The sequence below is a fragment of the Tenrec ecaudatus genome, chromosome 9 (genome assembly GCF_050624435.1).
Source record: "Tenrec ecaudatus isolate mTenEca1 chromosome 9, mTenEca1.hap1, whole genome shotgun sequence".
NCBI lineage: Eukaryota > Metazoa > Chordata > Mammalia > Afrosoricida > Tenrecidae > Tenrec > Tenrec ecaudatus.
Genome location: NC_134538.1, coordinates 75,869,544 through 75,897,526, shown reverse-complemented (window position 1 = coordinate 75,897,526; position 27,983 = coordinate 75,869,544). Strand labels below are relative to the sequence as shown.

Genomic DNA, 27,983 nt, shown 5'->3' with positions numbered 1-27,983 from the left:
AGCTGCTAGTGGTTCCCAACGGCGGGCCACGCAGATTACAGCCCAAGTAAACAAATCCTGATGCTAATTGCGGATCTTGAAAAGTGCTTTGCAAAATGAAAACCTGAGAAACACGATCAGCATAGCAGAGGGAGGTAGCATCGGAAAAAGAGGTTAAAACTCTACTTTGCAAAGGTGATTTTTCTACCTCGATCCTAAGTGACAAAAGAGCTGGCCAAGCAGTCATGTAAAGAGAGATTTCAGGCAAATGAAACAGCAAATGCAGAGGCTGAGAGCAAGAAGGGCCCTGGAAGGTGAGTCATTCTGCATGGTTACGGCAAACTTGGCAAGGAGTTGGCGGCAGATGATGTGGTTAGAGCACCAGGTGCAGGCAGAGTCCAGTTCCTGTCGGGGCTTAAATACATTGGGGGGCCCGGACTATAGAACACCCACATATGAATGGGCACCTCAGCTAATGAACCAATCGATCTTAGAATCTGGAGCATCATCCTGCACAGCATTCAATTCTCTCTCAAAGTTGCCCTCGTTGGGCCATCAGTATCTCCTGTGAAAAGCATCCTCCTGGTTTTATCTCCGCGTGCTAACCACGCCCTGCACCTCATCATCAAGCCTCCTCTTCCCTTCCCTTGTGTTGTGAGTCTTAGTCCCGCAGAAGCTAGCCTTTCTCTTGTTTCCTTTTAACCTAATGACCGACTGGCGGGTAGACATCTGCTCCTGCTTCCTTTTGTTGTAGCTACTAACGAGCCCAGTCAAAATCTGGTCCGAGGTCACATATTTATGAAGTTTTGAAAACCAGCTACTGTCAGGCAGTTTGAATCCATGGAGATCTGATGTATGGCAACTTAGAACTGTGTTTCAAATAGTTTTTTAACGGCTGGTTTTTCAGACAATTGTTCCACGTCTTTGTGGAGAAGGCATCTCTGAATTAACTCCACCCTCCAATCGTTCCTTTAGTAATCAGACATCTTAACCATTTTTACCCTCAAGATTTTGAGCTTGACTATTGTGGAATTCTATGATCCCTGGATTCATTTTAATTCTCCTGTCCTAAAATTTGCTTGGCTCGAATGTTCCCCTTACTATAGTATGGATTTTTCATCGATCCATCTAGTCATCTGAAACCGGGCCATAGCCTCACCTCAGACAAACCCTATCTGGGTGGAAAGGGAAGAAGCTTAGTTTAAATGCTCTCCAACTATTCTACCACACACTTGGGGAGGCAGGGGGGAGCACTGCTTTAAGGTATACACGTGTGTCACTTAGCATTTAAGAAGAATAATTATGGTATTTGTATTATGGTTATTGGCAAAGAATGCTGTCTATAACATGGGCTGCTAAATGAATCAACAAATCTATGCGGAAGAAGTATAGGCGGCATTCTCCTGAGCAGTGCGGGTGGCGAGAGGTCCTCTCACACACGTTGGACACATGCTCAGGAGGGCTCAGTTCCTGCAGAAAGACATGCGTGGTCAAGGAGAGGGTCAACGGCAAAGGGACGGCCCTCAACAAGATAGACTGATGCGGGGCAACAGCAATGGGTGCAGCATAGTAGGGCCTGTGGACATAGCAGGGCCTAAGGACAGCGGCACTCAAGCCACTTATGCACCTCCCAACCGGGCACGCCTGCAATTGCCGACGCTGTGTGTTTACAAAACAACAGAGAAGCAGACATAGCATGGCACGTCTTCCGACTGCTACAGAAAAGTAGCACGGAAGAGAAGAAGGATGTTCTCGCTGAAGATGAAGGTGAGAGGGTATTCTCAGGCAGACTGCAGGTGAAGGCGGTTGGTCCTGGAAATCTTCATATTGGGCTTTTCACATCGTTCGTGGCCAGAGGTTAGAGGCCAAGTGTCACCTCCATCACTGCATTCCGAGGGCTTATCAGTGCGATGTGCCAGCGCGTCTGACGCGCGCGGTGTTCATGGATGATTTATTGACACGGCTACCCCTGGGGGTGGTCTACCCTGTCTGCCACTCTGACCTTATGTGCACATGTTCCATCTTCAGTATAAAACACAGAATGTCTGTAAACGCTAAAGCCCTCGTCTGAAAGGGTTAACCACTGGGCAAAAGTTGTTTCCTTAACTACTAATGAAGATAAAAGAAGATGGCTGTCCTTGATATACCGAGCAGGAAACTGAGTCAAGGAGAAAAAGCATTCATTCTCACTCAGGGCCTTATGGGAAGTAAAATAATGTAGAACCCCCCCTCCTCCCCCCACATCCACCCACCCCACAGAATCGCTACTAAGTCCGTGACAAACTTTCAACATCTCGGGAAAAAATATCCCCGCATAGAAATGATTTTGATAAAATCTGAAGGTGTTAAATTCTGGTTTGCTACGAAAGAGCATAAAATATTATCTGAGCGAGAAATCCACTTGACAACTGAGTCAGACCAATTTTCTATGGGAAATTGAGCAAAAGATATCAAAGCCAGAAGGGGGCAATGCATTTCAGAAGCCGACTTGATTTTGCTCAACTCGAGTTGACGTCAGGCCATAAAATATGTAAATGAATAAATGGCAGTCATTCTGACATCATAATCGAATCAGATCTGAGCCTGTCTTGAGTCCTTTCTAATTACCATATGTACTCGTGTATAAGCCGAGTTTCCCAGCACATTTTCCATGCAGTTTTTGTGGTGAAATTACATGCCTCGGCTGCTATTCGGGTAGGCTTACACTCGAGTATAGATGGCGTGTTCCAGTAGGTGGCTCTGTAAGGCTCTCCAAAGTTGCTACCTGACTTCTGTTTCAGCTCGGTGTCCTGGAAACATCTGTTACTAGTGTGATCTTTTCTAGGGTGCCCCAAGTGGCCTTGCTTAAAATAAGTAGAAAAAAGTTCGCAGATAAACAAACACAGTAAATAAACCAAGAGGAAGATATTTTGCTGTGCGTTCAGTTTCCATTCTATTTCTGGGTAAAATTACAGATAAAAGTTTCCTACAATGAGAAAACATTGGTATCAATGCAGTTCATTTATATGGTTCCATACGAGTATAAAATTACTGAGAATATAAACATAGAGTGTAACATTAATATAATCACTACATATGAATGTGCCCTGGGGGCTGAGTGGCGTACCCGTTGGGTTGATGACACAGTTCAAGCCCACCAATGGGAAAAGGCGATGCTTTCTGCTCCCCAAAACACTTGTAGCCTCGAAGCCCACAGAGGCAGGTCTATTCTGTCCCCAGCGCAACTCTGAGTTGGAATTGACTCCATGGTAGCGAGTATAGACATGGTAGCGAGTATAGACAGACCTTTTCAGGCACTAGATGCAATGTCCCGGGCATTCCTAACCGTCTGTGTGTATAGCTATGAGTCGCTATCAGATCCTTATAATTCAATTCAATCAAAAAACCTTCAAGGTAACCTCTGGTAGGATAAAAATAGGATATATAATAAAAGACCCAAAGTAAAGGCACAAAACAAATTTGGGTGGTTTTCAAAAAGTTGACTAGATATCTTATCAACTGAAGAATTAACATCCTGAATAAAGAATAATTATGAATTAACAATAAAATATAAATAACCAAATATGAATAACAAAAGGGGAAATGCAAAGGCAATGGAAAGGCAATGGAAACAAATCTAAAACTCAGAATGAGATATTTACACTTACAACATCAGCAAGGTTAAAAAGAATCATGAGCGCCCATGTTGACAAACACATACTCCTTGCCTTTGAATCAACGCGTACAGCACCCCTACAGGGCAGACGAGAATTCCCCCACAGGGTTTCTGAGACTGCAGATCTCTAGACTGCCTTATCATTTCCTCACAGAATAGCTGGTGGGTTCCTGGCATTTCACTCCGCAGCCCAGTATAAGTCTAAGGGGGCAGAAATAGGTTCTGTCGTGAGATATACAATGGTACAAGGGGGACAAAAGTTGTGGGAAAATGGAAATAAAAGGTGATGGATTTTTTTCACACAGACTTTTTGAAGCCTCCTGACATACATAAAGAGCCTTTAATATCTTTTGTCTAATTTGACACAAGAAGTCTGCATCTAGCAATTTATCAGAAATATACTCAGGGATGTTACCTGTTATAGACAATTATGAAGAATTGGAATGCTAAATTCACAGCAACAGAAGAATAGTTAAGCCACGGTATTCCATACCATGTACCATTTAAATGAGATCTTCTAAAAATATAATTTTCAAGATAAGAGTTCTAGACAGAAGCAGAAAACCAGAACATCAGAAAACATTATGGTAAGATCCCAATTTAGGGGGAATTTTACTTAGAGGAAGATGGTTTCCAAAAGTGGAAAAACTTTCATTGCTTACATTCCATTTTTCCTTGAATTTTTGGTGCCTTCTCAGAAATATAGTAAAACGTACATAAAAGAGTGATATCATCCATGTACAGTTCAAAAGATCATCAGTGCTTTTAAGTTTTAAAACAGAATGTGTGTGTGGCCGAAAAGTAAACTCTCTGCTGTCAGACTGATTCCAACTCCTGGCCACCCCAAAGGATGGAGTGGAATTGCCCTGCAAGATGTCCAGGGCTGGAAGTCTTCTCAGCAGGAGACTGTCAGAGCTTTAACTCCAAAGAGCAGCTGGGGGGTTGAAACCCTTCAACCACCAACTTTGTAGGTAAGCGCCAAGCACTCACCCCTGCGTCAGGAGGACGATTGTTTGCAAACTAAACACGTAACCTCTCATTTCTCTACCAGAAAACACATGTTTAAAATATACCATTTTAAGTGGAAATTGGCTCATATCGATCAAAGTGGCAAAGTGCTACACCCACACATCTTTAGAAAATACTGATTTTTCAGCTCGGAGAGCTATAAAGAACATTGGCTTTATCTTGCCTAACAAGCATGGGCTTTGGTCTAGCTAACTTTGTAAATAAGGTTGGTTAATAAAACCAAAACGTGTTAGGTTCGGTCCCACTTCCGATTAGTTTAATAACTGAGGTATTGAAGCGGCATTCTTCAAACCAAAGTTCTCCTTTATGAACGAAAAAAAGAGCAACCTCCCCTCAGACAATCAAGTTTCCACTGATCACCGCTGGGAACTCAGGCACTGATTACTTTTCTTATTAACACCAGTCAACAGCATTAGTGGGAGGGGGCAAGGGTTCCACAATATTAGCTCCAGGAGAGATTTTTACCCTCAGCTCTTTCAGGTGGTATTGGAATCTCTAACTGGCTTTCCCAATTTCCTTACAAACCAGCAGCCACCTATCAGGGAGTAATGCGATGGAATTATTTGTACTCTGCACCAGCTCTGGGATGGGCCTGATCACCTCCTAAACGGAGCCTCAATGAACCCACCTGGGTTTGTCCAAGATTACAATGGAAGTCGTGATTCCATTCTCTCTTCTGCCACTGACTGAAATTCACACCGACAATCAAACTATCTATTCACAAAATACACATAACCCAGGCTCTGTCCTTTTGTCCATCCTGTGTGGCTGGTTCCCCGTTTCTAATGAAGATGCTTCTTCAGGATGGAATTCCTGCCATCCCTTCATGTCTAGCCAGGATGAGTGAGAGAGAAACTTTAAACATATCTCCATCTTCAATATAGCTAACAGCAGCTCTTTGCCTATCCCGCTTAAAGGGTCAAGGAGGACAGATGCCCATGCGGGCTAACTGCGGGATTGTATCAGAGGCTCACGCCCACCACTTGCCCCCGGATTTGTCCACGAGACAATGGGAGTGGTGGAAGGGAGAACGATGAGAACAGCCTCGGAGGATTACAGCCTTGGACACGCTACACAGGGTTGTTATATGTTGGGATTGACCCATGGGGCAAGAGGCGCTGGGGGTGCTAAGGGGACTGCTTTCCCCTGGAAAGGAAACTGTACGGTGCTGCCCTCGGGCAAGGGACTTCAGAAAGCAAATTCCGCAAGCCAGATCATTGCAAAAAAGATTATTTTGAAGCACCTCTTGAAAGTGTGCATCGTCAGAAATTCCAGTTCTAAATGTGACGAGTGTGACGGATTCTAAGAGGGTGTTTCTTTCCGGAGGATGCGCTAGCTGCCCTCGCTGCGGTGACACCTGCCAATGGGGAGAATTTAAATGTCTGAGGCATTTGAATAGGCGGTCAAGTATACACTTTAAAATATGGGAGGTTCATTGGCTCCCTCCATGGGTCAGGGTACATATCTGTCCCTAAATTGTGTAGTAAATGCTCCATCAATGTAAACCTTTGGGCCCAAGCAGAATGAGCAGCCAGTGAACAGCCTGGTGTGCAGATGACAGTGGTTTGCTTTTGAATAAGAGAAGTCCAGCAGTGAGGCCCCTCCCTCACTTCAAAGCAGGGCCCTCATGTTTCGTGGACCAACAATGACAGAGCCTGCCATTTCCTGCAGCCTCGTTTTTTCATGTTTGCTCACAACAGGAGGGCAAAATTTGGGGAATACATCACTCAGGACAGTTGAGGGATGGTGGGTGCTGGTTGACAACAACAAAGTTCTATGACCTCCCAGTTTTCCTTTGAAAGAAACTATAGAGCACTGTCTAGGACCCCTCCTCCTCCCGCTTTGAAACAAGGAGCTTTGGGAGTAGAAGGATCTGTTATTGATCTCTGAACTCTGCCGCGGAGCACAGAGCCTGCAGACAGTAGGCACACAATGTGGCTGCTGTGAGGTGTTGCTGAATTGATTTGCTTGAGAATGACACAGGGTACCACAGTGTGAACACTCCCCACCCCTGCCCCCTCCTCACAGGTGTTGCTCTATTTCATCCTACTGTTGCATCCGCTGAATCAGTCCGTCTCACTAAAGGGCCTCCTTCTTCTCAATGATCCTCTACATTACGAAGCATGATGTCCTTCCTCAGGGACTGGTCTCTCTAGAGAACATATGCAAAGTCTGTAAGGCGCTGTTTCACCATTCTAGCGTCTAAGCAACATTCTGGTTGCACTTCTTCCAAGGCAGGTGTATTGGTTCTTCTGGCGGTCCGTGGTACTTCAGATGTCCCTCACCAACACCATCATTCAAATGATCAACGCGGCCCCCAGTCATTCTTATTCACTGTGCAACTTTGACAGCACATGAGGTGATGGAGAGTCTCAGGGCTCCAATCAAATGGAAATGACTGTGGTCAAAGGCTTACCACTACAAAGCCGCCTGGGAGGAGGTCCCTCTCTCAGAGCCCAGATCTCTCTAGGCCCATGCCCCTTCCTGAAATCAGGCACCATCACTCCATAACCCTTATTCCTGTGTTACCTGTGTGTACATGCTGCTTCTTTTCCTATACCACAGAAGGACCAGATTATGCGAGACAAAAAAAAATTGTGGGAAAATCCCATTATCACTTAATTCCACTTTCCCTAAAATTTTGAAGCCCCCTTACATGTGCTGAGTATATATTGATCATATGCTCCATAAACACTAATATCTGTATGAACAACTCCCAAGAAACACATGATTCCAGTCTTTATAGACCAAAAGCAATACTTTTCTGATTCAATGGTGAGGAGGTTTGCTTTAGGGAATTTCTGTGCCCCTACAAGTTCTCTGTATCTCAGAAGATTTGTTTTGTACTCTGTGCTATGACAGACAGGAAAACTACAAACCTGAACTTCTTATCTGAAGATAAGAACATATGCAAGGAAAGCAAAGCTCCTCGTGCCCCACCCACTATTCTTGGAACTGAGAAAAGAAGTTAGAGGTATGGTGTTGGGAGACTAGAGATCCACCCTGATTGTATCATGTATCGAATGCTAGATGGGTATAAGACAAAATGATGGCAGACTCTCATATATAGCCATTCGAATTTGCATCTTAACATGTAACTTAACTTGGAATATCTTAAAATCGGGGATGGAAATAAATGCTTGCTCTAAGAGTGGCTTTCGAGTGAGTGTAGGTAGATGTTCTGGAAGCTCCTCCAGTAACGAGTTTACCTTTGGGCACCTTGGACCTCCATCTCTCCCGGTTGACGTGCACCACCTCTGTCCAGGTGGTCTTAAAACTCTTATAGTCCACAGGGATGACAGAATTGTTGATGGGAGCGCTTCCTTCTGACCCAGAGCTCTTGACACCTGACCGCTTCGCATCTGATGAGCTGATGCTGTTCAAACTGGAGAAGGAAAAAGAGACACAGGGGAGTATGAGTGTTTGGAAAGTGAGTGTCCATGCCCATTCCCAAAGGAGACGTGATGAGCACTCATCAAGTCAGAGCTGTGAAGTACTAGGTCCTGAAGCTCGCAGTTTTCCTACTCCAAGTGTGCCAGGTGGGAAAATTTGAAGCTTCAAAATGAAAAAAAGAAAACATTTCATCCTCATGAGTTTTGATATTCCTCATATTTTTCCCATGTGGATCTTTTCTATTCCCTTTCTCAGTGTGGTCCAATAGCCCTCACATTAATGCGATACACTCCTGTTAATTAATTTGAACTTGGATTTAAGCTGGATTCCAGTTTACCCAGCTGCCTCCAATCGGATCACATCCCTAACTTATTCAGCAACTTAATCCTTCTTCCCAATTCCACCCTCCACGATATTCATGATATTCAATTCCACCCTCCATGATATTCAAGGTCTCTTCAAGTTCCAGTATGCCCAAGGTCATGGGGAAATGGAGAGGGACAAGTTGGTAATTTTGGGAGAATATATCATTAAATAGACATTTCTTTATATAGACACTATTTTATGCTTTAAAGGGGCAAACTTGCAAATATTCCAGAATGCTATCTTCTGGGGGGAAAGAACTATCTCTCATATACTTCCGTTCACAAAAACAGTAAGTTACATGAATACAAATCCACTGCCACCTAACTAATAATTCTGCTTGGGTAAGCAGAGCGTGTTTTAACGCAGTGCTCAAAGACCTGCTGGGGGTCTTGGGCAGTGGCTTCTCTTTTCCTTGGCAGTAGCTTTGACTGGGTCCATCCACCTCGAGAATCCCTGAGATCTCACCCTGTCTCAGCGTTTCTCCTGCTTTGCCCTGTGTTTCCTCCTGCTCTTTCCTTCTTCGCCTATCCATTGCATTTCAGAGTCAAACTCTCAAAATCTTTTCAATGGTAGTTGATTTCTAGGCCGTCTTCCAAGACGCCTCCGTGTGGACATGAACTTCTAACCTTTGAATTGGCAGTGGACGGCATTAACTGCTCCCCGCAGGGGCTCCCAGTACAAAGAGTAGTATTACTGGGAGACACAAAACATTTGTTTTATAGTAGCTAGCTGGTCCCCAGGTGTGCTGGGTGTTTTACATGTGATGAATAATTCATGAATCCTCCCAGCAACCTTTTAGTATTACAATTTACATGTTCTCAGATGGAGAAATCAAAGCAACCTGTCCCAGGGTGCGTAGTTCATAAGTGCTAAGGTCAAAATCCTTAACTCCGGCATTCCCACTCCACACGCTCTATCACCAGCCTGCACACTCAGTCTAGTGATGTTTTGGCAGGAGCTTATCTAATGCGTTCATTTTACCCCCTCTGCTGCATTCGCTTTCTGAATTCGGAAGTGAAGGTCAGTTCCACTTCTTGAAATCATTCTGTTCGGTGGTACTGTCTTCCCGGCCTACCTGGAGCAAGCATCTAAGACTGTGTGGCCACAGAAGTAAAGTGATATGGCCCATGCTGCCAGATGCAGAGTGAAGAAAAGACAGGGGTACCAGCATCGAGTATCTGCCCATATGTTGGAAAACAGGTCATGAGCCAACCAAGAGAGTACGAATTGTTGTAATTTCAATTGATCTGAGCACTAAACAAGGCAGACGATTAGCTCATGAACAGGTGATCAGACCTAATAGCATCGGTCTGAACGGCCACTCCCACCCCACCAAAAGAAAAATTCTATCCTCTTTGGCAGGGCAACGTTTCCTCACTACACCGTACTTTTCCACTGACCTGGAACGCCTCTGCCCTGTCCCAACAGGTCCCCCGGGCTGGGCATTGTCCTCAATGACAGGATTCACAATCTTCTCGGTCATGTCCGTGAGCACAGTGAAGGTGGGCTCCACGATGAAATCAATGAAGCCTGAGGAGAAAGAGTGACGCTTCAGGGTAACTAGAAGTGGACTTGAGCCCTCCCACGTTTGCCAAGTGGAAAAGAAGCGAAGGCATTTTGAGGGCAGTGAAACGACTCTGCAGGGTACTCGGAAGGCCAGTGCATGGCGTTAGGCCTGGGCCAAAATCCACAGGACTGTACAACCCAATAAAACCCCTAGTGTAAACAGCAAACTTTAGTTAATCATGGTGGATCACTATTGGTCTAGCAATAATAACAGACACCGCATTAGAATAAAACATTCATTATAAGGGAATCTGTGTATGGCTGGGGGTGTATCTCCCTCCATGTTCTGCTCAATTTTCTGTAAACCTAAAACGATTCTAATAAAGACCACAGAATGAGCTCCAGCTGAGGAAAGAGAATGGGTCTTACTTCACATATTCCCTTACTTGAACATTGTGTTAGTTCTATTTTCCAATATAACTTTTTTATGACTTTTCAGTAAAGATTTCAATAAAGTGCTTTAAAAATACACATTCAACACCCGCTGTCTAATAATCAATGGGACAGGGCTTTGAACCAGTTCAGTCATGGTCACAGAAAGAAAGTAGAATTGAAAGAATTTTTTAAATGGTTATTAGGAATAACAGCTAGAATGAAAAATATGTATGTATGAGCTGAAGAGGCAGCGCGAGCCCTCTCAGGAGTCCAATGAGAGAGATTAGATTGTTGGTTAAACTGCAGAGAGCAACACACATTCAACATGGTTTGACTGGTTAGGGTGTCATCTTTGACCTAAACCTCTGTTTTCTGTTCTGTTGGGGCAGGAGATGGGAGGGCATGCTTAGACATACTAGCACAGCCACGGTCCATGTTTCTTCCCGTTCAGGCTATCACTCCAGTTCACCCAAATTTTAGAGTTTTAACAACATGGGTCTGTTCTGGTGTCACTTCCTTGGCTATGACTGAATTGGGCTGACTCAGTTCAAAGCCCCGCAGCGTGACAGGTGTGCAGAAGCTAAAGATGAATACCGCACCCCTGCCTTTATCTTAACTTTTTATCCAGGCAAATTTTTACTATCTCACCGGCCACCTCACTTCGCTGTCCCACATCATCCCGGCTCTGTAATCCTGCAGGTGGTGCTCACCTGGTTTTCTTGCCTCTAGCCTAACTCAAAATCCTTCCATTAATGATGGACACTGCTGGCCAGCGAGTCTCTCTTAAAGAGAGGCTGGTAACCCTTTCCTGTACAAGGTCATGGTCTTTATCATAACTGCTTGCCTTTGTTATAGCAAGAAATCAGCTATAGACAATATGAAAATGTGTGAGCTTAGCTGTGTTTCCATAAAGCTTTGCTTGACTTATAAGAACAAGTGGTGGACCAGAATTGGCCCATAGACCATAGGTTTAACTCTTTACTTAAGATTCTTCAGATGTGCCTAGTTTCCCTCAGAAAAAATAAGAATCTGATATTTTTAATAGATTATACAATCTGGGACTGATTTTCTCTCCAGACGTGTCTCACTGCCCTCCACTTCTCACTCATTGCTCTTTCCATCTAGAACCACAGTCCGCTGGCCAGTCTAGACCGTCCAAGTTTCCCCAGTCTGTACGTGGTAAAGGACCTCTGACCTTCCTTAAAGCACATCGCCATTTGCCTAGAAATGTCCACTTACTCATCAGAACTCAACTCAAGCATGGCCCTTCCTAAAGCTTTCTCTGGTACTAATGTCCCCACACTGTTTGTACCCCATTGTATCAAGTACAAAGAGCTACCATACACTGAAGCACTCTAATGGATGATGTTTTCATAATGTATGATGTTTTCATGATGTTTTCATAATGATGCTGTCTTAATGGAAGTAAGGATTAGGTTTCGTTTGTCTTTGTTTATAATAACATCTATTATAGAGTGCTCAGTGCCTAAGGCATAGTACATTGTTATCAAAAGAATGCAGAAGGCGTGCAAATTTTTTTTAAAAATCTTTGTAGACCGAATATTTTAAATGATTTTAAACGTGTTGCAAGCAGGGCTAGTTTCTGGAAGGTGAGAGGTGCCCTCCCCCATAGCTAAGAAGGTAGGATGTCAATGTACTTCTCTCATAATTATTGGAACAGGGAAAAAAAGTTTATCCTTTCTTTTAAAAAAAGGAATAAAAAAATCAAAAGAAAGAAACTAAAGGAAGTGAGAAAGAGGAAAGCGAGAAAGAGAGGGAAAGAACACATTTCACAGGACCGTTCCTGGAAGTACGGTCCTCCTCGCCATGGTCCTGGTATAGCACAGAGCTACAGGAACAAGTAAAGAGAAACACCATGCTGACTTCCAATACTGAGTGGAGCGTAGACGCTGCCGTAGAACCAGTTTCTACTGCAATGACCCTTGTCATTTCCCTGTAAATTTGATGTCCCTTTTTCTCTTGGTAGGGACTGATGGAGGTCCAGGGTAAACTTATGGTAGCTTTTCGTACTTGATACAATGAACCAGCCACATTCCAGGGAGAAGGATGGAGACAGTGGCTGCATCGACCCAACCGGGCGAGGCCAGGAGCACAGCATCATGGGATGGAGTCAGTCTCGAGCCAAGGAATCGCAGGGAACCGCTGATTCTTCTACAGACTTCTCCTTCTGTTTGAGTTCTCCCTCCATCCACAGGGCCGGCAAACACATACCTACTTGCGACTGAGCAACCATGGTGGACTTTCGGTCGCACAGAGGAGAAAAAGGAAGCCCGAGCTCCGCTTCTCTGTCACCCTAGGGAACAGGAGGGTGCAGTCAATAAAGGGTGCCAGGATGAACCACTCAGGTTTTATTTTGCAACTCCACCTGCTACATGGCCCACCGATTATCCCTTTAAGGATTTCAATCACACTATGTAATAAGTCCTCACGGGTCCTGCGCATCTGCATAAAGCGCACCCAAAAGCTGAATTCCCTCTGGGGTCCAATCATTCCACCCGACTGCAAAGGCACAGGCGGTTGTAAAAAGAAGCTTCATTGGGCAGCACGAGGTCCCCCTAGGAAAAGCAGAAAAGCTGCGTGCCTCCTAGTCTGGAGCCAACATGGGAGGCAAAAATCCCCGTGCTTTCGCGAGCTGTCTGCATCAACCTGCGGCCTTGCTAAAGCCAGAGTACTCCGCCTAGAAGCACGCAGAATGGGAGCTAGGGCTCTGGGTTCTTAGCCATGGCATTCGTTCATAATGAAAGGAAGTCAAGAGAAAACAGGTGTATTGGACAGGGTTCCTTAGAGAGACAAACCAGATTTCTAGTAATTATATATAAATATATTTATAAAGATAGATATATAATTCAAGAAATGAACCGTTAAATTATATACAGATAGATAATACAAGAAATTAACAGTTAAATTATAAGGCAGTGAGATACTAGCAGTCCTTTAAGGCTTGAGAGCTGCCAGTTGCCAGTCCCCTTCTGTAGAGAGAGCTGGGCTATATATATCCAGGCAGCAAACAGCAAGGCAGGTCCCCAACTGTCATCAACTGTTGGTCCCCAGCTCCAGAGATGAACATTCCAATCGTGTGGGCTTAAAGGGACCTCAACCTACAGTGACACAGTCCACAGGCTAGGCATCCCACAGGTAGTGTACCCCTTTAAACTGAGGCACAGAACAAGCAAGGCAAGGCTCACCGAGCCATTTATCCCTCTGCCCTTTAGTTAATCCTACTTGTGTTTATCGGCCAGGCTGGCACAATAAACCATAGCAACAGGAAAGCATCATTCTATAATCAGCATACTCTCATATCCTTCTGTAGTTTAATCATGTCAAACAGAATTGTACAATTGGTACCAGAATTGTACCAGTTTCCAAACATGTATTTTTAAGGGTGGGGCTAAGATGGAGAGGTGGTGAGCTGCCTCTAATTTGATTACTGAAGTATAAACATTCATTTATATCCAATTGTAAAAAACCTGTGTGCATGATATTGCAATGTTTCCAACCCTGTGGACTTACACGTGTAATAGACTAAACAAGGGAAATGCTATTTTGATACAGTGGCCATCCTGAATTCTGTTCAAAGGACAAGCACACTGACAAGGGAGGAGTGGTGAAAGTAACAGGAGGAATGTACTTCTACAGGTGAACCAACATGCCTGATAACACAATACTGCCTGGCTCCACAGCTATAGGCCTTGTGAAGTTAATTATACTCTTTCTTCTTAACGGAAAAAGGCAACATTTTTCAAAGCATGATAAAGCCCCAGATGGCACAGGAAATTTATTATTTAAGTCACTCTTTTTTTCCCTTTCAGGAAAATTGAGAAACATAAATAACCATTCCTCTCTTAGGGGTAAAGAACATCCCTACTGCTAAAGCACACTGTAGAAGGAAGGCAATGAGTTTTTGTTGAATAAATAAAAAGATGAATTTGGTTATAAACACTCATTTTCCTGTGGCCATTCAGACATTTATGACAGGCAAGCTGGAAGGATCGATTAAAGAACAATTAAGCATCCCCACTCACAGCCATGCCTGGGGCTTTGGCTCTCGGCTCAAGGGGAGTCCCTCTGGGGCATGGGGGTACATTGAGTGGTGGGACCCTTTGCTGGGCATGCCTACACAGTAGGGTATGCTAGGCACCTCTAGGGTTTCCCATATGGGCTCCAATAAATTTCATCCCTTGTGCTTAAAAAAAAGAAGAAGAAGAATTAAGAACATGTTCTAATCCCACCTCCATTTCTTGTCCAAACAGCTAAACTACATTTCCCAGAACCCCTGGCAACTAGGACTAGTTAGGCGAGTAGACGGGAAAGGTAATATTGCTACCACAGTTCTGGCCTATAAAATCTCCTGTCATTAGTTCTCCATGCTCTTCCTCATTTTTCTGGATTCATGGGGAAAAGCACTTTGAAAATCAACTTGTTGTAGAGATAGTGTCTGAGTCTAAAATCACTGTTATCTCCTATGGAGAGACACCTGTCAATCAAGAATCCTCATTCTCTACTTTACATAAGTGGCTGGTAAACCTCAATGTCATGTGTGTTGCTGAATATCTGGGGGGTTGTTTGTTACAATAAGTAAGCAGCAACTCATCAAGAGAAAGAAGAGTCTTTCTGCACTGTAAGTTCACAAGGTAGGTAACATCTGTCAAGGCAATCGCTGTGTAAGCCTCTTAGATAACATCTCAAGTGAGCCTTCTCAGGTGGAGAGAAGAAAAAGTACATGCTGAAGAAGACAACAAAACATCAAGATAAACAAAACTCGGCAATATACACTCTTCTCTACCCAGGGAACACATACAAATACTAAGCATTAGAAAATTATTAGATTCAGGATAGCACATTAAAGTGCTTTCTTCTCAGAAATTATCCCACTGAAATAAGCAGAATGAGAAGATATGTGAATGCAAACCCTAGAAAGTATCTTTCATCTGGGATCGAAAGGATATGACAAAGGGCTATGAAATACTAGGAAAATCACAGAGGGACACGCTGCTCAGAGAAGAAACCAGTTGCTGCAAATTTCAGGTAACTGTTGAAGAGTCTAGTTCCATAAAGCTCTCGAAAATGGGGGAAATACTCAGCGTTTCCTATTGAGAAAACCTGGAGTGGATGGCATGTGCAGGTATAAGAAAACTACCCAGAGCCCTAAACAGTAAGAACAAGACAAACAATAAAAGCACTGGCGTCCTGTCGATCTTGATCCACAGCAACTGCACAGGACCGCGTAGAACTGCCCGAGCGACCCTAAGGCTGGAAATCATTAGGAGCGGAGAACCTCATCTTCCTCTTGCAGAGCAGCTGGTGGGTTTGAACCGCTGACCTTGTGGTTAGCTGTGCACTGTGTAACCCATTTTGCCACTAGGGCCTCGTAAAGCAATAAAGGAGAAGTCATAGGCTCATGGACTGGGAGGAAGATCCAGACTGGATGGGAGCAGCCCTTCGACTGCCTGGATAATCCCAGCTAGCTTAGACCTCCGCCCTGGCTTCTTCCTGGCAGGAAGCTCCGCTGAAGAGCTGGTCTAGAAAGAATGTGCTTTACACACGGATAACAAAGAATACTAATGACATGAAGAAGAAGGATGGAGGAGGAGGAGGGGGAGGGAAAGGAAAACAGGAAAACAACCACAGACAACACAGAAGCTCTAAGACGGCGATTCACAGGAACAGATAAAGGAACACAGCAACAGGAGGAAAAGAAACAAAAAAGAACGGGCGGGAACACTCACCAGGAAAACGGAGCCACTAAGCCCATAGCAATGAGGGCCACACCGAGTGCCACGAACGGAAAGAAAGTCCCCGTGTTATCAAGAACACCACCTCAGGGAGCCCCAAACCGGCAGAGCTCGGCAAAGAGGTGAAAAACGAAATCAGGACAGGGCAGGATAGGTGTGCAGATTGCATTGGGAGCAGCGCAGAAGAGATTGGAAAGGGAAACTGAACAAAGGGTTAAAAATTGAAAACAAAATAAAACGTTATGTAAAGGCTGGAGTAAGATTTATAATGTCGGTCAACTTTGAATTCTGAGAAAGGAAGCCAAATAAGCTAAAGAAGAGGAATGTGTGATAAGGGGTACATTAAACTAGGAAGACCTAACAGTTAACACCGCAATGATCCAGTAACAGAATAAACAGTCAAGAAGGGGAAATTGCATTTCTTAAAAATGGGAAATAATCAAAACACCCTTGAGCTGACGGTAGATCAATTTTTAAAGCATATAAAATGCTTAATAATATAAACAATAAGATAGGTGTGCTTGAGTGTAGCTAATGCCTTCGAACTCTATACCTTGTTAGTAGACAATAAATCTACTTTCCAAAGATAATGAACAGTCAGAAAAGTTGGTTATGTTGTGGATGACAAACAAATTCCACGATGAATTCCAAACAATGAAAAGCGTTCCTTCATCATAATTCAACAAACTACAAACGTATTACAAAAGTAAAAGCCAAGTTATCTACCAGTGGAAAGTCATTAACGGCTAAATGAATGCCGCTTCTGAAACGGCTCTTGAGTCAAATTATAGAACACTAACAATGGCTGTGGGCACCTGGCGCTTCAAAGGGTATGTGATTCACGATAAGGAACAACCCCGCCGATTCCTAGCCTCAGTTATTCATATTAAACAGGCACGAATGAAAAGAAATGAATTGAGCATCCAACTCAGGAAGCTAACAACAAAAGAGCAAAGTAACCGCAAGCGGAAGAAAGGAGTTGATCAAAATGGAAATACAAATTGCAGTGTTATGGCACAAAAGGAAACACCACCGCCTAGTTCACAATTTCAAAAGGGGAAGTGAAATAACCAAATAAGAAGCTAACACCGCAGGGAGAAAGGGAAGGAAAGATACACGCGTGAAATAAGAACAAAGACTGAGATAACCGAAGACACCAAGAACACTTAAAGAATGGCCAGATGCTGGAAAAATCGAACAGCATTGGAGCCGGACAAAGGAAACGGACCTGAAGGTCCTGAAACCACTACATTCACCAGAGAGGCAAATGGATACCTGTCTCAAGTCACTATTTCACTCCGAAGCACCCTGAGGCGGTGGGTTGGAATTTATAAGGTGCTAGTTTATAAATTGAAGCCCGTCTTTCCTGTTTTAGCGAATCGTGGGTGGTCTGGCTCGCCAGCACCAAGGATATGTATGCCCTTATTTTGGAAAGTATTCCAAGTCTGCGAGTGTAATTTTTGAAAAGACCTGATCATCCCGTTGAGATTTCTCATTTAAACCACTCCATTTAAAATCTATAGAAAAGTGCTGAGGCAACATTTCTCTTTACATAGGTTCACGGCATCTGGCTTAAGATATTAAGTCAATAAAAATAATTTACTGAGCCATAATTACTAAAACATAGTTCCAGTCCAGTGAGCTAACATTCAGTTCCCCAGGGGCACGAAATTCAATATGGCTATTTTCCCATTGCCTCTAGCACATGGCATTCAGTGCGACAAAAATGGACATACAAACAAGGTTTCCTTTATGAGAGACATGCTCATCTATTTAAGTAATTTCTCACATTCACTCCTTCATAATTAAAAAAAGGAAAAAAAGGAACCACTCAATATCTCAATCTTACAGGACTAGCTACAAGATGACATTTGGTCGCAGAATGAACACCGATAGCTATAGGGGGGTTGGTCACCAAAGCAATATCAAAGGAAGGCTATAATAAAGGGGCTGAGCGGTGGAGGAAGTTCTCTCACTACTATTGGAAAATCAGAGCGATGACTTGAATCAAGCCCCAGATTCAGGATGACTTTAAATCCATCCTTGTTTGCAGAGCCAAGCGTGTACATCTCTGGTGCCCTGGATGTCATTTAGTTCCCTCTGAGACTGACTGGGTGACACCAGTGACAGCAAGGGGAAAAGTTCAAATGCTGATCAGAGAGCCTGCTGGTGTGTTCATATGAAGCTAAAGGTACACGTGTGCATGCATGTATTAGCATGTTCCCATAGATAGTGTGAAGGAGACATAGGGCATTTCATGATGGGAGGGTCTTAACAAAACATATGGGCCAACTTACTCTCAAACTCTCCCCATCTCAAAAAAAACCAACAAAACAAAACAGAAAGGCAAGAACACAAGGACTCAAAGAGTGATTTGTAGTCCTAGGCCACAGATTACTTGGGGTATAAAATACACCTAAGGCCTTCTATAGAAACGGGGTGGTGTCGTGGATGCCACATTGGCCTCCTCAGGCCAAGGTCAGCAGTTCAAACCTATCAGTTGCCCCATGAGAGAAAGATGAGACTTTCTGATCTCATTGAGATTTAGTCTTTAAAACTGGCAGTTCAACTCTGTCTAGAGCAGTGGTTTTCAACCTGTGGGTCGCAACCCCGGTGAGGGTCAAACCACTCTTTCACAGGGGTCACCTGACTCATAGCAGTAACAAAATTACAGTGATGAAGTAGCAACGGAAATAATGTTATGCTTGGAGGTCACCACCACATGAGGAACTGTATGGAAGGGTCATGGCATTAGGAAGGGTCAGAACAACTGCTCTATAAGGTCACAATGAGTCAGAATTGACTCAGTAACAGTACATTTTAGCATGGTCTCCTGGTACTTAATGTGCTGTGAACTCTAGTTCCATTTTATTCTTTGATATCATACAGAGCTTCAGGTGGGGAGGGGGAACAGACAGAAGTCTTACAATTTCTCCATTCAAACCAGAATCACAAAGTGATTTACTTCCTAAAAATCTGTGTAGCCAGTGAACAAAAGTAGCCAGCCAGTCTACAAAGTGAAGTTGATTTGGTGTTGGTGAGGAGGGTTTTAAAGGTCACTGAATACATACTGTGAACTCCCCTTATGGAATTAATGAAAAGATATTGATGACTCACAATTGATATGTCATTTTACCTTCAACTTCAGGACCTTGTGTTCCAAAGTACATATTTTAATAGCAGTTCTTGTCGAGAGAAGGTGGGTACATATGCCTGAGTATGGGGAGATGCCAGGCTTGGTGCTACACCTGCCTTGCCCTTTCTATGTCTCTAGTTCTACGCATCTGTTCATTTTAAAGTTGTGAATACTCATTGGGAGGCACCCTGGGAGCTTTGTGAAATAAGCACTGGGCAGCTAATGCAGCAGCGGCAGTCTAAACTCAGCAGCCACTCTATGGGAGAAAGATGAGGCTGTCCACTCCCGTAAAGATTTATCATTTCAGAATCTCTCGGGAGCCGTCTATTCTTCCCTGTAGATTCGCTAGGATGGAATTGGTTCAAGAGCACGAAGTGTGATTTTTTGGCTTATACTCATTGCAGACCATGGCTATTCTGGTAGGAAACACAGTTCAAGACCGTGTAAAGTGTGAAGATAATTGGAACAAGTTAATAATAATTGGAACAAGAGAAGTGCCCATCTCCAAGCTGCCACATGTGACTTTGGAGTTTTACAACGTGGGTTTATCTGTTGGAACGAAATGATCCAAATGATATAACTGAGACATGAGTTATAGTTCAACACCTTAACCCCAAGGTGGATTCAAAGTGATCGTCAAAATGTGTGTTTGTCTGTGAGTGATTCTCAAAGGGAATTTTGACAAAAAAACACCGCCACAAGGAAATACCTTTTCTTTAACTAAAAGCTACCGATGGAAAAGCTGTAATGATCTGCTAATCAGAAATTAGGTACGACTGAAACACCATAGGACTACATTATGTGCAAAAGAAGCCATAGCCGCCTCCTCTCCCCACAGATCCTTATAATCTCACTAGTGCTGCTCTCTTAGCCTGGCTAGAGGATGACACTCAGAAACGGTCCGGTGATGACGAACTGGTTGGTCCCACAGCATGTTACCTGTCTGAAGAACTCCTCCAGAAGGGACATGGTCCAGCGATGATGAAGGTCCCACGCTTTAGCTGGATGACTAATATCTGCTGTGTGAAGCATCAGAGATAAAGCTTTCGGCTTCTCAATTCTGCAAACCCAGAGGAATGAGCACATGTTGATTCAACTCTGCAGAATATCAACAAGAGCTGAGAGAAATCTACTACTTTTACAATCATTTCTCACTGTTCCACCTCAAATCCAAGTCCAGCTCAATGGTTGAAAGGGTACCATTGTATCCTATGGCTGGTAGAGTCAGCACCTCAATATGAACATATTGTATTGAACAAATCTGATTCAAAACCATTTCTGAAATGATTGTGTCAACTGAAGGGGCAGGGAGAATCCAGGAGGCACTTTCCAGGAAGACTTTCCATTTGTTCCTTTTTCCGGGATTGGAATTCTGATAACTCAAATTCCAAATGGGAAATATTTAAAATTCTAATTGAAATAATTACAAGCTAAAGGAAATAATTAAATTCTATCCAGCAAACTGTTAACTGGTTCCAATGGAAGCATTCCTAATTGTGGCATGTACAATTCTCCTGCTTTCTCCTCTGAGCGTGGCCACTTTAAGGCCACTCAACAAGGTCATGGCCATGTCCCCGCTTTGAACGCCTGTAAGCACACCACGCCGCAGGCCCACTCACGCTTCTGGCTGCTGTAGAGCAGTCTTCATTGCCTTGATCTGCTGGAAATGACAGGACATGTCCGTGGCCATCACCATCTCGATCACCAAGGTTCGAAACTCCCTTTCAGGGACACCCGGGAAAAAAAAGAGGAACGTTAAAACAATGCCAAAAAAACAAGTAAAAATTAGTTCCTTAATTGTCAATTCTAATACAAGCAGTCAATTATTTCTGACACTTCCTATCTATTCTGAGCCTTTTAGTGAGCTTTTCATGAGAAAAAAATGAAGGTTAATAATTTAAGACCACTTATTAGAAATGCTACATAGAGAATACACATATTTTTGGAAAATTAACTCAATGGAAAAAATTCTAATGAACTGAACAGTATAAAGCAAGACTTTCTCAACTGATTCAAAGCTTTAAGAGACAATGATTTTGAAAATGGTCTTCAGAGGATGATGGATAATTCATATCATTCTTTTGGTATAGGTATTCTTTTTTTAAGAAATCAACTTTATTGACTAATTTACATATCAACAACTCTTTTCCTGTTGTATAACTCATGAGTTTTAACAGTTGCATAAACTTGACAACCGTTGAGTACCCTTGAAAACACCACCCCATATCCAGACCATTTCCATCAGCCTCCAACCACTTCTACCCTCCAATGTATCCATTCACCTACAATTCTGTTATTCATTCCCCTCGAGTGGGGCCATACAGTCATCACTGCTTTCGGTTCCCCCTCCCCTCTTCCCCACTCCCTTTTCCAGTATCCTCAGGGAATCGTTACTCCCATTACTATTTCTGAAGGTTTTATCTATCTTGGATTTCATGTATTGAATGATCTTAATTATACAAATGAGCATTCACAGGTCTAACAATATCAATGAGGCAAAACTAGCACCATAATAGTAAGGGGGTGAAATATTAAAGAACTAGAGGATAGTTATGTGTTTCATCAGTGCATTCTGTAATTCTTTATGAGAGTAGAAAGTCTTATCTTTCTCCTGCAAAGTGAGTGGTGGTTACGAAATGCTGGCCTCGTCGTTAGCAGCCCAACTGGTAATCACTACACCACCAGGCAGGAGTCAAAATCATTTGTTCCCAATTGAGTATACAGTGGTCTCAATATCATTTGATGAGATTATTTTTCTTTATTTGATTAAAGGCTTATCTATCTTAATAATAATTTATTATAGGAATAAATGTTGAACTGTTAATTCTGTTCCATGAACCCATAAGCTTATTTTTTCAACAATAACCCACCTTCTTGATTACTCAATAGTGTTGTAAAATCAACATTCTAACCTTGTTCTTTTAAAAAATAGGTTTGTTTGTATTTATACATACATTTTCAAGTAACCTTGGCAAGTGATAGCCTAATTTTTCTGGGATTGTGTTGAATCTATAGCTAAACTTGAAAGCCTTTATATTTAATAAGACAGCATCTTCCACTATATGAAGCAGTGTCTCTCAATTCACTTAGATTCTCTTTAACTGTATCTATAGTTTCAATAAACAGCTGTTGCCCATGTGTCTTATAACTACTCCCAAATATCTTCTATATTTTATACTAGAACAAGAATTATTACTGCATTTCATTTTCTGATAGTCTGTCATTTTGTGCTTTTTTTTACATTAGCATTGTATCATGTGATCATAATTAGGTCTAATAGCTGATGGTTGATCCTTAGGAGCATCTATCTTTCTCAGTTCCTTTCGTGACCTCCAGCTCTCTCATATGCATCATCCTTACCTCCAGTCATCCTTTGAGAGATTGACCAAAATATTCATTTCCTCATCCTCTTGCAGAAGACGGTAGGCTGCACTTAAATGGTGATTTTCCAAGACAGACCTGTCATTGTACAGAATGGCTGGATCCGATCTGCACAGAAAGCCAAGCAAAATGTTTAGGAGCCTCCACACCGGGGCTATTCCAAGTAACTGTCATCAGCTGGGATGGACTATCTCTCTTTCTCTCTATGGAAATCATCTTTGTCCTAGTCTGTTCTATCTACCCAAAATGGAATACTAAAAGTAACATTTCTGGGCACAATTATCAAAACATCCATGCAGGGTATTTTAATATCAATAGATGGGTGTGACATGTGATCTCCAATCTGAGAACATTCTGAAATTGTTCTATAGATAGATTTCTATTACCTGAATCATTATCCCATCTGGTTTTTTTTTAAATATGAGTAACACCAAATCCCCCGGTATGTACTAGAATGTCTTTAGCTGATGATTTTTCATCTTAGTCAATTGATCTATTTGCTTTTGTGTTTGTTTGTTTTGGACTTCTCCACACACATGCCATCTGGTGGGTATAGTTTGTAAGACGCCTCTTGTAGGAGTAGCTTGATCTTAAAATGTTGCCGTGAAAAACCGGATGTGGAAAATGGGCAGTTTAGAACCTAAGAATCATATGAGACAATTATGAGGCCCTTTCTCAAAGACTATTTTGCAAATAAATGTCACTAATCACAGGCCAGGATGCGATTTTAGTGTTTTAAATTTAAGTTAAGTCACATTAAATTAAAGTTCCACTCTCCCTGTAATATTCTCTCTCTTCGCCTTTCCATCTATCCGCACCCCCTAACCCTGCTGTCAGAGCCTCTCCCATTCCATAGCACGGTCCTCACTCACTCTCACTGCCATCGAGTTGATGCCAGCTCACAGTGACCCTGTAACAGGGTAGCACTGTCGCAATGAGTTTCTAAGAATACAACACTTTATGGGATTAGAAAGCCCCTTGCAGTCTGCAGCCCCATGCATAAGCACTATGCCACATCACAGTCTTTGGAGAAGGTAAGTTCGAAAGTCAGGAGGAAGTAAGTAAGATTTCAAGCTAAAGGAAATGACCATGGACAGGGACTACTCACCTGGAATTCTACATGGAGAATACTAAAGATAAACCCATAGCTGGCAAGAAAAATATATAAACTTCACTGTGTGTGTGTGTGTGTGTCTTTTAATGGATTAGGAGGTTTAGTCTGAGACACTTGAATCCTGAAAAAGGTTTGCATTTCCTTTGTAGTTCACTTGGGAGGTTGCACAAGTGGCCTGGGGTGGCAGTGGCCTGCATCCAACAACCTAGCTCTCCAAACCTAATGGCAGGGATGAGCAAGCAGGACACCCGGGAGAATGAGGAGAGCATCTCACCAGCACCCCAGAGATCAGAGAGTCCGAGCGCTTCATTAGTGCCAACTCGTCTTCACTGATCTAACTTACATGGCACCTGGGCCTGTATGTAAACTCCCCATAGTCCCTCGAAACAGGTGGACTATGCAGACCATGTCAATCAGCAAACAAGCAAATGGCTGCTGGTTGAACAGAAGAGGAAAAGGCACCCACGCTAGATTTAAATAACACCTGAGAATTAGGATCAAATGCCTTTCATAAACCAGAAGCCTGGATGGAAGCCTCTCGGGTTGATGTCATGTTTACAAATTCTTTGTTGTTGTTGTTGCTCCCCAGGTAATCAACATGGAGCAGCTCTGCAGAAGAAAGGTGACGAATACCTTTTGACGTGTCTACATCTCTATCCCTCCCCACTCTCGCCTCTTCTCCAAACACACCCGCCTCCTCACCGCGTCTGAATGTGGAAATTGTTGGTGGTGCCGGTGTGCTCATAGTCATGGATGGCAGCTGAGAAGATGATGGCAAAGATCTCCAGCTCCGTCAGCCAGTTCTGAAAGGGAGAGTACAGAACGATCAGATCGCCTGTCTCTTTCTCAGGCAGAGGCTCCTGACCGCACCCCCACAGCGCTGCCTCTCCCCCTGCAGCTGGCAAGCGACTGCCAAGGACCAGCTTTCTGACAGACAGAAATAACGCCTTTTTCTGTAAAGAGGCTGGGGGAGATGCCATTGGAAGCAGCATGCCCAGCAAGGTGGAAAGAGAACAGGTCATTCTTTTTTCCAGGAAAAAGATTGTGAATGGATCCCCTTTAAAAAGTTCCTAAGCAAAGAAAGATAAAAGATTTAAAATTTCAGTGCAACGGGAAGAATCAAGAGCAACCAAAAATTGAGTGTCTGGTTGTGGGATAGCTACTAGATATCCTATGTTAGAGAAATATTTACTAGACCCGTGGTTTTCAACCTGTGGGTCGCGACCCCTTTGGGGGTCAAATGACCCTTTCACAGGGGTTGCCCAATCCATAACAGAAGCAAAATGACAGTGCTGAAGCAGCCATGAAAATAATTTTATGGTTGGTGGGGGGGGGTCACCACAACATGAGAAACTACATTAAAGGGTCGCAGCATGAGGAAGATTAGAACCACTGTCCTAAACTGTGGATAGAGGCAAAGGGAGAAACGCCACAGCCTTTCATCCCATGCCTGCTGATGTCCCACACACACCACCAAATTGGCTGCAAGTCAGTCTTCCTCAAAGAGCATCCTCTGGGCCAACAGAATTAGCAATCATCTGGGAGCTTGGTCGAAATGGAATTTTTTTTCTGTTGCGTTTATTATCATTACGAAGAACACACACATGATTTCACCTTCCCAGGATGAGAAGCACGACTTGCGTCTCACCGTCTCATGAACACAATTGTGGAGAAGAGTCAACAATTTGACATTGTGGAAGGGGTGGCTCCAATTTCCCTTTTCCTCGTGCCTCATTCCCTCCCTCCTCTTCTTCCTCCCTCCTCTTCTTCCTTCTTCTCCTTCTTTGTCTCTTTCTGAAACCTCTTTCTCAAAGTAACCTCAACGGAACATTTGTAATTCTACTATTTGAGTGTTCTGTATAAAACCTAAATGGAGCACTTACACGCTAATACCGGTGGGGTTTTGTTGTTGCTCTTAGCGCTCCATTGTCTTAACCTAACATAGTTTGCTTATTAATTCATGATGGCACTTATGTTGTTTACATCTTTTTAATATGGTGAACGATGCTGTGAAGGACATGGTGGGCATATATCTCTTGGCGTCAGAGCTCTCATGTCTCTAGGACAAATGTCTCACCGTGAGGTCGGGGGATTGTGTGGCCGTTCTGTTGGCAACTCCCTAAGGCAGCGCCATGCCATTTTCCACAGTGGTTGCACCATGTACAGTCCCAAAGTAGGGTCTCACTCCCCACATGCTCATACACACTTGCTGCTTTCTGTTTTGTTTTGAACTGTGCTGTGAATGCCGCGTGAGAGGATATGCCATTGCTGTTTTGATTTGCATTTCTCTAATGGATTGTTTCATGTCCCTGTTGACTGACTTGATGTCTTCTCTGGTCTTTGGTGAAGTGTCTGTCAAACCCTCTGCCATTTTTTAATTGGATCATTTGCCTGTTTGTTATTGAGGTGTTGATGTATTCTATTAATTTGAGAGATTAGTCCCTTGTCTACTTAGTCACTGCTAAACCATTTGAAATCTTTTGATTACATAAATATCTAATATTTAGGAGTCTCCAATTGTATAGTTTTTGTCTTTTGCTATTTAAACATTTGTAGCTATGTTTGATAATATAAGTATGCTGTGTTTTAGGGACCTAATTTTGCCTCCACAATTTCCTTGAAATCTCTTTTTTTAAATCATTTTATTGGGGGCTCCTACAACTGTTATCACAATCCATACATATATCCACTGTGTCAAGCACATTTGTACATTTGTTGCCATCATCATTCTCAAAACATTTTCTTTCTACTTGAACCCTTGGTAGCAGCTTCTTATTTTTTCCCCTTCCACCCCCCTACTCTCCTTCCCTCATGAACCCTTGATGTTATAAATTATTATTATTTTACATATCTTATACTGACTCCCTTCACCCACTTTTCTGTTGTACATCTCCCTGGGAGGGGATTATATGTAGATCATTGTGATCGGTTCCCCCTTTTTCCCCACCCACCTCCCCCTTAGCCTCCTGGTATCACTACCCTCAATATTGGTCCTGAGGGGGTTATCTGTCCTGGATTCCCTGTGTTTCCAGCTTTTATCTGTACCCATGTACATGCTCTGGTCTAGCCAGATTTGTAAGGTAGAATTGGGACCATGACAGTAGGGGAGAGGAAGCATTAACGAACTAGATGAAAGTTGTATGTTTCATTGGTGCTATACTGCACCCTGACTGGTTCGTCTCTTTCTTGTCGTGTTTCTGTAAGGGGATGTCCAATTGTCTACAGATTGGCTTTGGGTTCCAGTCTGCAATGATATGATTTTTTGATCTGGGTCTTTGATGCCTGATGCCTGATCCTATCAACACCTCGTGATCACACAGGCTGGTGTGCTTCCTCCATGTGGGCTTTGTTGCTTCTCAGCTAGATGGCTGCTTGTTTAACTTTAAGACTTTAAGACCCCAAATGCTATATATTTTGATAACTGGGTAACATCAGCTTTCTTCACCACATTTGCTTATGTACTCCTTTTGTCTGCAGCGATCGTGTGCATCACGGAACATATAGTGATAGTGGGACAAGAGGAAAATAAAAGGAAATAGAGGAAAGACCTAGGAAGCAAAGGGCATTTATAAAGGTCTAAATACAGGCATGTACATATATAAATCTATTTTTATATAACAATAGGGCAATAGATTGATCTCTCTTATTATTTTAGGTTTTACATTTAGGAATTTCATTCATCTTGAGTTCATGTCTGTAATGGTGAGACATGTGATTCTGTTTCTTTTTTCTGCATGTGAATAGACAGTTTCGCCAGCACCATTTGTTAAAGAGACTAGTTTTTCCCTAGTTAATAGGTTTTGACCTTTTGTCATTGACTAGGTGTTCATAGGTTGATGGATTTATCTCTGAGTTCTCACTGTTGCTCCTTTGTCCTATGTGTCTGTCATTGTACCAATACCACACTATCTGACTACCATGGCTTTATAGGAGGATAAGATTTGAGATCAGGGTGTGTGAGGGTGACTCATTAGTCAGCCTTTCATAGTACATTACTTGTTGACAATCTCTTAGATAAACAAAGTACCATTATCCTACCCCACCCATTTCTCCCTGACTCCCTCTCCTCACTCCTGCCATTGATTTTTTTCTCTAACTTATGCAAAGATAATTTAACTATTTAAATTAATAATATGAATAGGAGACAGAGTACCATCTACACAAATCTGAGTCACTCATGATCAACTCAGCCAACAAAAATTACTTAAACATATCATAGTTCCCACAGTTTCATAG

The 27,983-nt window shown here is 42.9% G+C and overlaps 1 protein-coding gene across 2 annotated transcripts in view; it reads right to left on the bottom strand.

Moving 5' to 3' along the window:
- PDE1C (phosphodiesterase 1C) overlaps nt 1–27,983 on the bottom strand; it is a 537,043-nt gene that overhangs the window by 61,087 nt on the left and 447,973 nt on the right. For both annotated transcript variants that reach the window (XM_075557555.1, XM_075557556.1), the window contains 7 exons: nt 24,450–24,550; nt 22,613–22,741; nt 20,872–20,973; nt 20,192–20,312; nt 12,596–12,677; nt 9,823–9,952; nt 7,873–8,048 (listed from right to left, as the gene is read on the bottom strand). In XM_075557555.1, coding sequence (XP_075413670.1) covers nt 7,873–8,048; nt 9,823–9,952; nt 12,596–12,677; nt 20,192–20,312; nt 20,872–20,973; nt 22,613–22,741; nt 24,450–24,550 — 841 coding nt within the window. The remainder of the gene's footprint in view (nt 1–7,872; nt 8,049–9,822; nt 9,953–12,595; nt 12,678–20,191; nt 20,313–20,871; nt 20,974–22,612; nt 22,742–24,449; nt 24,551–27,983) is intronic.